General features: G+C 36.6%; 1 protein-coding gene across 1 annotated transcript in view; it reads left to right on the forward strand.

The window, feature by feature from the left end:
• LOC117335667 (LIM domain only protein 3-like) overlaps positions 1–14,410 on the forward strand; it is a 200,269-nt gene that overhangs the window by 69,562 nt on the left and 116,297 nt on the right. The window contains exon 3 of the mRNA XM_033895821.1: positions 5,395–5,466. Within this exon, the coding sequence (XP_033751712.1) occupies positions 5,395–5,466 (72 nt within the window). The remainder of the gene's footprint in view (positions 1–5,394; positions 5,467–14,410) is intronic.

Here is a 14,410-nt window from a genome sequence, read left to right on the forward strand (position 1 = left end):
CTACACTGTCTGTAGCCTGAATTACTACACCATTACTACACTGTCTGTAGCTTGAATTACTACACCATTACTATACTACCTGTAGCCTGAATTACTACACCATTACTACACTGTCTGTAGCTTGAATTACTACACCATTACTACACTGTCTGTAGCCTGAATTACTACACCATTACTACACTGTCTGTAGCTTGAATTACTACACCATTACTACACTGTCTGTAGCCTGAATTACTACACCATTACTATACACTGTCTGTAGCCTGAATTACTACACCATTACTACACTGTCTGTAGCCTGAATTACTACACCATTACTACACTGCCTGTAGCCTGAATTACTACACCATTACTACACTGCCTGTAGCCTGAATTACTACATCATTATATAATTACTACACTGCCTGTAGCCTGAATTACTACACCATTACTACACTGCCTCTAGCCTGAATTACTACATCATTATATAATTACTACACTGTCTGTAGCCTGAATTACTACACCATTACTACACTGCCTGTAGCCTGAATTACTACACCATTACTATACACTGCCTGTAACCTGAATTACTACACCATTACTATACACTGCCTGTAGCCTGAATTACTACACCATTACTATACACTGCCTGTAACCTGAATTACTACACCATTACTACACTGCCTGTAGCCTGAAAATAGAAGAACAGGTAAATAGTTAAAAAAGTTATGTAACTATAATCTTGTGATGTACAAGTCTCCAACACTGAGATAATTTAATTATACTGCAAAAAAAAGGATTTTAACTACATGCTTGAAAGTTAATCCAAATTTTCTGAATGTCAACAGAATTTTGTTTATACATTTAAGCAATATTTGAAAAGGTTGAACTTTAATTTATTTTTTTTTTTTTTTTTTATAGTTACCCTCTACTGTTATTCAACATACTCATTTGTCAGATTTATGATTGTGATGAATTTGCCAGTGAACTGGGACATAATGGGTATTATTCTTAGGAAAGGTCGTCTCCAATTGTCCCAGCCATTAAGTTTAATTTCTAAGCTGGGGCGTTACTACCTGAACTTTGATACTGTAATAGCTGCTGTATAAACTATGGCATCTGATTGGACCAATTTCTGATACTGAAGCTGACAGGCCCTGTCACAGTAACCAGATCACTACCTGTTGACAATAAGCATTGTCAGCTTACAACATTAATAAAAAACATTTTCGCAGAATAGAATATCTTGTTTAACGATTTTATCTAAATTATGTGTACTTGTCAACATTTAAATAACCATGCATGTAGAGTATTTGTAGTAAACTCAGGTTTTGAATTATACGATCAGATATGATCTATCATTTAGGTAAAATTAAATGTTTAGTTTGTTGTTGAGCCTACAGATCTTTTACATTGACCTGTATACAGCTGTTTATGACCATGCTTGTGTGTCCTGATGTAACTCTAATAGGTAATTACAGTAATGATAAACAATTTTCCCTGCTCAACTTTCATGGTGTTACATTGCTGACATTATTTATGACAGAATTACAATGTGACATTGCATGTAGTTAAATATTTCTAGAAAGTTAGAAATAGTTTTTCACTGAATGTCGCTGAAGATTCATATCAATATATTATTGTGCAAATTATTCAAAACTGTAACAACAACTGTCTTCATGGTATGTACATATAGCTTAAGTCTTTAGTTTCCTGTCAATGGATTAGCTCGGAAGTGTTTTTATTCCTCACAAATTTATAAAAATTTTCACTCTTTGTGACATAGTGTTAATACTGCTTATCGAGCTGAGGTTTCACAGGAGATGATATTGAAATCTCAAATATCTTTCGATTAATGTATGTTTGTTTCTTCAATGTTTTCATGTAATATATATTAAGGCTAGCGGAGACTTTTGTGTAAATTGGTATGTATGTTTCCATGGAAACATGAAATACCTGATCAATATAAGATATTGAATGGATGTTCTTTGAATATATATCCTAATATGTTTGTCAGAATTTTTGTTATATTGTCATATGAGGGTAATATTTGCGATATGTAAAGGGAAGGAGCCGCGGTGGCTGCATGGTTAAGGTGTCCCGACACTTTATCACTAGCCCTCCACCTCTGGGTTGCGAGTTCGAAACCTATGTGGGGCAGTTGCCAGGTACTGACTGTAGGCGGGTGTTTTTTCTCTGTGTACTCCGGCTTTCCTCCACCTCCAAAACCTGGCACATCCTTAAATGACCCTGGCTATTAATAGGACGTTAAACAAAATAAACCACCAACCATGTAAAGGGAACCCATTTAATTTTCTATTTATGTGATGCATTATTAAGGAGAAAAAGATAGAAAAATCATTAGCTTTAAAAAATATGGAAATCAATCGGTAGCATATCTATGAAATAGAGGTGGATATAGTATTACCCATGTCCATCCCATCCCGTGCCATCCCATCTTATCCCGTCCCGTCCCGTCCCGTCCCCATCCCATCCTGTCCCGTCCCGTCCCGTCCCGTCCCGTCCCGTCCCATCCCATCTTATCCCGTCCCGTCCCGTCCCGTCCCCATCCCATCCTGTCCCATCCGTCCCGTCCCGTCCCGTCCCGTCCCGTCCCGTCCCGTCCCCATCCCATCGGATCCTGTCCCATCCTGTCCTAGCTTCTCTGTCTCGATGCAATCTAACTAGCTAATCTCAGGAACTACCAATACAATCCTCCTCACCACACTTTGCATACATAATATGTATGATATCTTGCTGTGCACCTTACTCTTTTTTGACAGATCAAACATCCAAGATAGCCACGAAAACCTCTGATTGGCTGAAATCATATGCAGTAATAATAACTTTTGTTCTATTTGATGGATCTCAATGAAATTTGATGAGGGGGATAATAACATGACAGCCCTTAAGTTTTAAACAAAAGAAATGCTGAATAACGATCCAAGAAGGCCTCCAAATGGTGGCTTCTGATTGGTCAGAATTTAGATAATGTCTGATTTTAATGAAAATTGGTATGTACATGTGGTTTGTTATAGTATTGACATTGGCAGTGTTAATTTGATAACAAAAAACAAAATGGCTGCCATTTATACCCTCTGATGGGCTAACATCATATCCAGTAATAACTTATATTTTCTTTAATGCCGATCACAATTAAACTTGGTGGGTTGTTTTCTTTAGTGCCGATCACAATTAAACTTGGTGGGTTGTTTTCTTTGATACCGATCACAATTAAACTTGGTGGGTGGGATGATAATATGACAATGATCAAAAATACTGGTGTAGGATTCAAGATGGCCACCAAACAGAGGCTACTGTTTGGTCAAAATTTAGATATTGTCTGATTGTGCCCCCATAATTAAATTTGGGGGTGGGTGGGCCACAAACATGTCTGTCCCGTCTTGTCCCAACCTGTCACGATTTAATTTGAACACCTAGCAACTTCATTCTTTGATAGATTTTCATCAAACCATTAAACATAAGGTTTAGTATGAGTATACTTCTGACACTGTTGTGTTTCAGGCTTCCAAGGTCAAGGCCAAGGTCACTGTTGCTATAGAAAATCATCAACTCTTTCAGTTTTAACACCTAGCAACTTCATTCTCATATATTTTCATCAAACTTTCTACAAAGGTCGATTTGGAGTATTCTTCTGACATTGCTTTGGTACAGACATTTTCTAGTTGGAAAATATTTAATAAACAGTATGACATCATGAGTGACATTTCATGAGTCATTTACACAATATGAATTTCCGTCAAAACATTTCTGTTCTTAAAAGACAATTTGAACTTAAAAAATACAACAACAACAACGGGAGACTTAATTTAAAGAGCTTTAAATAAATGGTTATCCAAGTATCTTGTGATCTCTGTAATGAACTTTTGAAAAAGGAAAGAAAAAAATGATAAAAAATGGAATTGAAAAATGATTGGTTTGCAGTGTTAATGAAGTCACATGGCCAACAGCCTTTCTTGTACAATAACGAATCGTCAGCTCAGTGGTACCCCAGGGATGAAGTCCATTTCTTCGAAGTTTTAGTCAGCTTGAAGATTCAGTCTGTGAGACAATTGTTTAGAATTCTTCAAAATTCCATGATCAAATGCTCAAATTAAGCTTAGTTATGAATCAGCTGATTTCACCAAGGTGAGACAGTGTGTCATGTTTCAAAAGTAGGTCAATCTGTGACCTACATTTTGACCTTTGACCTACATCACAGAAAGAAGATTGTCTGGGCTCTATCTCCTACATTTCTTGTCCCTATAAAGAACTTCCTACTTGGGGTAAGGCAGTTCACCTTATTTATTATGAATTTATCATCTTTACATTCTTGGCGTATAATAATTTCACATGTGGTGGGGGATTGTAATAGTATTGTTATAAGTATGAGATGAATGGACAAGACTGAAAATGATACTAATAAAGAACATGTAGGTTTATATATTTTGTAAGCCCCGCCATGAAATTGGGTTGGGTCCCATCCTGTCCAAATGAATTGTTACACCATCTGCCATCACATTGTAGGTTTAAAGTTTTTTGAGAAAGTTTTTTGTGGGGCTCAAAATAAAGCTAATGGAATGGGGACATTCTTGTTGTACCAATGTTTCTAGGTTAGTTTGAATTTTTGATTGACACTTGTACACCCTATTCTAATGGAATGTTTTTAATGTTTTTAATGGAGTGTGATCTGCTCCTATTCAGTCCCTATTGATATTTTCAATTTTTTTCCCTCTATCAATATGATACTGAAACTGTTATCTCTAGCAATGACAATATACTACATTCTGATGGTGGACCTCTGAGCTGTCTGGTCGAGTAACATTGTCTTATTGGTAAAAGATTGTGTTTTTATTGAGCATGTAGTATGAGGCGGAGGATGGGACTAGATCAATTACCTGTGTGTAGTCCTAACTATCCACGCTGCCCCACCGACAGCTCCACCATCAGGCCTTACAGTGAAGCTGCTACTTTCGTATAAGGCTTAGCAGTTGTAGTGGGATATAATAGTAAGGGTCAATTATTGCACAGAGTTTATAACCAGTGTCAGTTGTAGGGATAAAATAGTAAGGGTCAATTATTGCACAGAGTTTATAACCAGTGTGGGTTGTATTACCTACTAATTGGCAAACTCTACAAAAGCGGGGAAAAAACCAGTAAGTTGTTACATTACTGACGAAAAAACAATTGTGCGGAAGTATTTCATCACTACCCTGTGATACATGTGTGTCTGCTTTTTGGTTCTTTCTGGATTGTCTTTTCCGTTATTTTACAACAAAAAAACCCTGTGTTTGTATGTTCCGTGAGTAGGAGACGAGCAGATAAAGTAGACTGTGTGTGATTGGTTTGTGGGACCCTGTCATTCTACGGTTTAAGCTTTGAGACTGACAACACCTCTTTTGTTTACTCCTTCAGTTCCTCCTGTGCCCGATCCGTTGTCACAAACTATGACGGAAAGCCAAACGGAACAGCCAGCCGGAGAGTCCAGTAAGTACCACTTCCTCGCTCTCATCTCCGGAGTCCGTCTCCGAAATCTTTTTCAGCCACGGCAAAAAACAATTTGTCCTTTTTCAGTTTTCTGACACCTTGTCAGGTGTATAGACTGAGTGATTCCATGCCAGCCTCAGGGTATATATCTGTGATATTCCAAACCTTTTAAAAAGCCGTTGTGAAAATTGAGACTTTTTTTCCCCATTTGGTGTCTGCTCTCCTTCCATTCCAGACCAGTTTTAAAAGCTATTTTAAAATTGAAGAAAGAAATTCATCTTACGTAGAACGATTTTTCTGTTAAAATTTTGCACGGAATTTGACCTTTCATCTTGGTGGGACTTTTAGTGTATGGAGTCCGTTCTCAACGCCATTCGGGAATTGAGGGGGGAAATCATGTATTTGGTTTTTGTCTGGTGATCAGAACACTAAGTTCAAGTACATAATGAAATTTAATGAAAAACAAAGAAAACTTTTGAGATATTTTCTGAATTCTCATATAAACAAATCAACAGATTTGTAAAGATTGTTAAACATTTTAAATATACCTGTGTATATAAGTTAGGGATTATTGCAGAATGTGGCAAATGAAAAAGAAATACTGCTTTAATAGCAGTTTTTACGTTATCTGTAATATGGACAGCAGACTGAACGGAAGAAGAAAAGACAAAATATTCTAATGCTAATCATATCTGAAATCTTAAATTAGTTACTTTGTATAGGGAATGAAAATTTGGGACAGCCATTCGTGAAAAAAAAAGTAGGATTATAAAGGGATCAGGAATATGGGGCTATATATCCTGGCATTAACCCTGTGTTTGATTGGGAGGGAAATCTTATCGGAATCCCAGAAATTTATTTTTCTCTTAAAATCCCAGACACAGTTGATGGTCAAGGTTCAAGTTAACAATTTTCCAGACTGTATCGAAATATTAAAATGTGATATAGTCCCCAATTTTAGCTGACAGTTTGAAGGTATAAGGTTACCTGTTGACTGTTGGGCCTTCCCCCGGCGGATATATCAGGGTTTTTCCATGTAAGGACTCCAGTCCACTTCCCCCTGAACCAACATGAGTGTTTGTATAAGTTTAAAACTTGTGTGATCAAATTTATACATAATTTAAAATCTAATTCAAATAAAAGTTATATGATTATACACCTGGGTATATTAGACTTATTGAAATTAAATCTTGCCATTTTTTTTAAAAGATCAAATAGAATATTATTTGAAGTACTGTTGACATGTATAAAGTTAAAAACAAAATGTTTGAAATAATTCTATTTAAACAATTAATCCTATTTAACAAATATTTGATTTTAAATGTTTATAGAAAACAATGCATAGTGGTGTTATATTCTTACTGCCTGGTCACATATTATAAATATAGTTTACTTTATCAAAACATAGATCTGATCCTCACCAAATATCAAACCAAATCATCAAGAAAACTGAATTTTGATTTGCCATATTTCTGTAATATTCTGTAAAAAAATGTTATGAAGTGATCATTAGCCAGCTATCGCAACAGGTCAGTATAGTTCCTATTTCATCATCAATTTGGTTAGCGGAACTTGAATTTCATGTATAACTTTTAATTCCAGTTGACATTGTAGAAATCTACAAGACTGTCCCTAATATCTTGGAGCTGCAGGCAGATTATCAATAAAACTGCGTGGAGTTATTTATATTGATTGATACTGATGAAATGTGAAAACAAATTGAAAATTTTATGAACTTCTATTAAAATAATAATTTTCTAAGGTTGTTGATGATTTATAGTCATCATCACTTCTGTAGAACATTGATTTGATGTCGACATTTAAATCTGTCCCTTTGATTTTAATTACTTCATGGCGACCTGTGTTGATGTTGCCTTTGATGTTAGGAGGTTGACCAAGAGTTATTGGCCTTATGTCAAGTAAAGGAGTATAATAGACTCGGGGGACATCCTCATATTCAACCACAAATATGTTATCAAAAGTCCACAACAGATCACCACAATTTTCAAGCAGATAATTACAATTGTTTCCAATTTCAGAAGTTAATTTTAAGATTCACAATTATTAGAAAAAAAATGAATCCCAAGTAATTGAGGTTTTTTTGCTGTTTTTCTAAATTATAAAATTTTTAAAAGCACTTATGATAGTTGTAGAAAATCTAAAAATTCTATCAAGTAAAGAAAATTTGGTTTCCTTAAATAAGATTGCAGATTGTTTTAAGTTATTTGGGAAAATAGATTCTGACATGGTCCTGTAGTTGTTGACAATTAATTAATCAAAATGGATTTAAAAACACAAAAAAACCCAGTTATTATGAGAATAGTTTTATATTTCTTCATTCCAGAGAAATATAATCTTTCCATGTATCTGAATTTTCCTCAAAGGGACTTGTAACAATTATATTACAACCAAATTGTTTTTGTGTTGGGATAATTATGTTTCTTGACCCAATGATCTATATTTCAAATGTTTTCAGAGAAGTTATGACTCATATAGATTTTAGTAATAACAGTTTTTGTGTTGATTGTGAGACATTCAATACCAGGGTTAACAAGTATCAGCTTTTATACCCGATATAGCAGTTAGACTTCTTTGAAGGATTTAATTTTTTTGTTGATCAATTAAGAAAAAATGTATCCATCCATCCATCCATCAGACAAGTGATGGTGTGTGACTGAATTTGTATTAAAAATTGTCTTTCAGAATTTTGCAAATCTTCATATTATGTAGTTTTATTTTTAACAACCCAAGTAGATACAAGCTGTATTATACAGCTCAACTAGAGAAAACGTCTCTTCAGTTTAAAGTTTGAGCTTAGACTGGTAAACCAGATGTCCTGGGTTCGATCTCTGGAGGAGGCATTGCACTATATTAAATCACTAATGACCCCTGTTACATACCCTGTTACATAGAGAATGAACTTGTTGATAAAAATGTTTAAATGGCAGCACATAATCGTGATAATCTGTTAATCTGTCGGCTAAATTAATAGCAGGTCTGTTGTGGTGTGAACATTGTAACAGTTTCTCTTTGTCAACATCATCTGATATTAGTAAGTCTGTGTAACAACAAACGTGTAGGAGACAGAGAAATTTACAAAAAAGTTGTTGGACGTCTTAAAGATTAAAAGATATCACGTTGACTAGATAAATGGAATGGCAACCAAATAATTATGTTCTTCCGAGATCAGCGTGACACAATTAAAAACCACTGGTGATGAAGTCTGATAACTAAATCCATTGTCACTAGACTTAAAGAAAAAAATCATTCACATGGAAAGAAATAATTTCAAGATTTAATTGTCATGTCAAAATTTATGAAATCATTATATGAAATAGTCAACCTACACCTGTATGTTATAGGTAACACCACCTACACCTGTATGTTATAGGTAACACCACCTACACCTGTATGTTATAGGTAACACCACCTACACCTGTATGTTATAGGTAACACCACCTACACCTGTATGTTATAGGTAACACTAACTACACCTGTATGTTAAAGGTAACACCACCTACACCTGTATGTTATAAGTAACACCACCTACACTTGTATGTTATAGATAACACCACCTACACCTGTATGTTATAGGTAACACCACCTACACCTGTATGTTATAGGTAACACCACCAACACCTGTATGTTATAGGTAACACCACCTACACCTGTATGTTATAGGTAACACCAACCATACCTGTATGTTATAGGTAACACCACCTACACCTGTATGTTATAGGTAACACCATCTACACCTGCATATTATAGGTAACACCACCTACACCTGTATGTTATAGGTAACACCACCTACACCTGTATGTTATAGGTAAAACCACCTACACCTGTGTGTTATAGGTAACACCACCTACACCTGTATGTTATAGGTAACACCACCTACACCTGTATGTTATAGGTAACCACCACCTATACCTGTATGTTATAGGTAACACCACCTACACCTGTATGTTATAAGTAACACCACCTACACCTGTATGTTATAGGTAAACACCACCTATACCTGTATGTTATAGGTAACACTAACTTAACACCTGTATGTTATAGGTAAACACCACCTACACCTGTATGTTATAGGTAACACTAACTACACCTGTATGTTATAGGTAAACACCACCTATACCTGTATGTTATAGGTAACACCACCTACCGACACCTGTATGCTATAGGTAACACCACCTACACCTGTATGTTATAGGTAACACTAACTACACCTGTATGTTATAGGTAAACACCACCTATACCTGTGTGTTATAGGTAACACCACCTACACCTGTATGTTATAGGTAACACCAACCATACCTGTATGTTGTAGGTAACACTAACTACACCTGTATGTTATAGGTAACACCACCTACACCTGTATGTTATAGGTAACACCACCTACCGACACCTGTATGTTATAGGTAACACCATTTACACCTGTATGTTATAGATAACACCACCTACAGACACCTGTATGCTATAGGTAACACCACCTACACCTGTATGTTATAGGTAACACTAACTACACCTGTATGTTATAGGTAACACTAACTACACCTGTATGTTATAGGTAACACCACCTACACCTGTATGTTATAGGTAACACCACCTACAACTGTATGTTATAGGTAACACCACCTACCGACACCTGTATGTTATAGGTAACACTAACTACACCTGTATGTTATAGGTAACACTAACTACATCTGTATGTTATAGGTAACACTAACTACATCTGTATGTTATAGGTAACACTAACTACACCTGTATGTTATAGGTAACACTAACTACATCTGTATGTTATAGGTAACACTAACTACACCTGTATGTTATAGGTAACACCACCTACACCTGTATGTTATAGGTAAAACCACCTACACCTGTGTGTTATAGGTAACACCACCTACACCTGTATGTTATAGGTAACACCACCTACACCTGTATGTTATAGGTAACACCACCTACACCTGTATGTTATAGGTAACACCAACCATACCTGAATGTTATAGGTAACACCACCTACACCTGTATGTTATAGGTAACACCACCTACCGACACCTGTATGCTATAGGTAACACCACCTACACCTGTATGTTATAGGTAACACTAACTACACCTGTAGGTTATAGGTAACACTAACTACACCTGTATGTTATAGGTAACACCACCTACACCTGTATGTTATAGGTAACACCACCTACACCTGTATGTTATAGGTAACACTAACTACACCTGGATGTTATAGGTAACACTAACTACACCTGTATGTTATAGGTAACACCACCTACACCTGTATGTTATAGGTAACACCACCTACAACTGTATGTTATAGGTAACACCACCTACCGACACCTGTATGTTATAGGTAACACTAACTACACCTGTATGTTATAGGTAACACTAACTACATCTGTATGTTATAGGTAACACTAACTACACCTGTATGTTATAGGTAACACTAACTACATCTGTATGTTATAGGTAACACTAACTACACCTGTATGTTATAGGTAACACCACCTACACCTGTATGTTATAGGTAAAACCACCTACACCTGTGTGTTTTAGGTAACACCACCTACACCTGTATGTTATAGGTAACACCACCTACACCTGTATGTTATAGGTAACACCACCTACACCTGTATGTTATAGGTAACACCAACCATACCTGAATGTTATAGGTAACACCACCTACACCTGTATGTTATAGGTAACACCACCTACCGACACCTGTATGCTATAGGTAACACCACCTACACCTGTATGTTATAGGTAACACTAACTACACCTGTATGTTATAGGTAACACTAACTACACCTGTATGTTATAGGTAACACCACCTACACCTGTATGTTATAGGTAACACCACCTACACCTGTATGTTATAGGTAACACTAACTACACCTGGATGTTATAGGTAACACTAACTACACCTGTATGTTATAGGTAACACCACCTACACCTGTATGTTATAGGTAACACTAGCTACACCTGTATGTTATAGGTAACACCACCTACACCTGTATGTTATAGGTAACATCACCTACACCTGTATGTTATAGGTAACACCACCTACACCTGTATGTTATAGGTAACACCACCTACACCTGTATGTTATAGGTAACACTAACTACACCTGTATGTTATAGGTAACACTAACTACACCTGTATGTTATAGGTAACACCACCTACCGACACCTGTATGTTATAGGTAACACCACCTACACCTGTATGTTATAGGTAACACCACATACACCTGTATGTTATAGGTAACACCACCTACCGACACCTGTGTGTTATAGGTAACACCACCTACACCTGTATGTTATAGGTAACACCATCTACACCTGTGTGTTATAGGTAACACCACCTACACCTGTATGTTATAGGTAACACCACTTACACCTGTATGTTATAGGTAACACTAACTACACCTGTATGTTATATGTAACACTAACTACACCTGTATGTTATAGGTAACACCACCTACACCTGTATGTTATAGGTAACACCACCTACACCTGTATGTTATAGGTAACACCACCTACACCTCTATGTTATATGTAACACTAACTACACCTGTATGTTATATGTAACACTAACTACATCTGTATGTTATAGGTAACACCACCTACACCTGTATGTTATAGGTAACACCACATACACCTGTATGTTATCGGTAACACCACCTACACCTGTATGTTATAGGTAACACCACCTACACATGTATGTTATAGGTAACCACCTACACCTGCATGTTATAGGTAACACTAACTACACCTGTATGTTAAAGGTAACACCACCTACACCTGTATGTTATAGGTAACACTAACTACACCTGTATGTTATAGGTAACACTAACTACACCTGTATGTTATAGGTAACACTAACTACACCTGTATGTTATAGGTAACACCACCTACACCTGTATGTTATAGGTAACACTAACTACACCTGTATGTTATAGGTAACACCACCTACCGACACCTGTATGTTATAGGTAACACCACCTACACCTGCATGTTATAGGTAACACCAACCATAGCTGTATGTTATAGGTAACACCACCTACACCTGTATGTTATAGGTAACACCAACCATACCTGTATGTTATAGGTAACATCACCTACACCTGTATGTTATAGGTAACACCAACCATACCTGTATGTTATAGGTAACACCACCTACACATTTATGTTATAGGTAACACCATCAACACCTGTATGTTATAGGTAACACTAACTACACCTGTATGTTATAGGTAACACCACATACACCTGTATGTTATAGGTAACACCACATACACCTGTATGTTATAGGTAACACCACCTACACCTGTATGTTATAGGTAACACTAACTACACCTGTATGTTATAGGTAACACCACCTACACCTGTATGTTATAGGTAACACCACCTATACCTGTATGTTATAGGTAACACCACCTACAACTGTATGTTATAAGTAACACCACCTACCGACACCTGTATGTTATAGGTAACACTAACTACACCTGTATGTTATAGGTAACACTAATTACACCTGTATGTTATAGGTAACACTAACTACACCTGTATGTTATAGGTAACACCACCTACACCTGTATGTTATAGGTTACACTAACTATAGGTAACACCACCTACCGACACCTGTATGTTATAGGTAACACCACCTACACCTGTATGTTATAGGTAACACCACCTACCGACACCTGTATGTTATAGGTAACACCACCTACCGACACCTGTATGTTATAGGTAACACCACCTACACCTGTATGTTATAGGTAACACCACCTACACCTGTGTGTTATAGGTAACACCACCTACACCTGTATGTTATAGGTAACACCACCTACACCTGTATGTTATAGGTAACATCACCTACACCTGTATGTTATAGGTAACACCATCTACACCTGTGTGTTATAGGTAACACCACCTACACCTGTATGTTATAGGTAACACCACTTACACCTGTATGTTATAGGTAACACTAACTACACCTGTATGTTATATGTAACACTAACTACACCTGTATGTTATAGGTAACACCACCTACACCTGTATGTTATAGGTAACACCACCTACACCTGTATGTTATAGGTAACACCACCTACACCTCTATGTTATATGTAACACTAACTACACCTGTATGTTATATGTAACACTAACTACACCTGTATGTTATAGGTAACACCACCTACACCTGTATGTTATAGGTAACACCACATACACCTGTATGTTATCGGTAACACCACCTACACCTGTATGTTATAGGTAACACCACCTACACATGTATGTTATAGGTAACCACCTACACCTGCATGTTATAGGTAACACTAACTACACCTGTATGTTAAAGGTAACACCACCTACACCTGTATGTTATAAGTAACACCACCTACACCTGTATGTTATAGGTAACACCACCTACACCTGTATGTTATAGGTAACACCACCTACACCTGTATGTTATAGGTAACACCACATACACCTGTATGTTATAGGTAACACCACCTACACCTGTATGTTATAGGTAACACTAACTACACCTGTATGTTATAGGTAACACCACCTACACCTGTATGTTATAGGTAACACTAACTACACCTGTATGTTATAGGTAACACTAACTACACCTGTATGTTATAGGTAACACTAACTACACCTGTATGTTATAGGTAACACCACCTACACCTGTATGTTATAGGTAACACTAACTACACCTGTATGTTATAGGTAACACCACCTACCGACACCTGTATGTTATAGGTAACACCACCTACACCTGCATGTTATAGGTAACACCAACCATACCTGTATGTTATAGGTAACACCACCTACACCTGTATGTTATAGGTAACACCAACCATACCTGTATGTTATAGGTAACATCACCTACACCTGTATGTTATAGGTAACACCAACCATACCTGTAT

Source organism: Pecten maximus, chromosome 10, assembly GCF_902652985.1.
Source record: "Pecten maximus chromosome 10, xPecMax1.1, whole genome shotgun sequence".
Classification (NCBI taxonomy): Eukaryota; Metazoa; Mollusca; class Bivalvia; order Pectinida; family Pectinidae; genus Pecten; species Pecten maximus.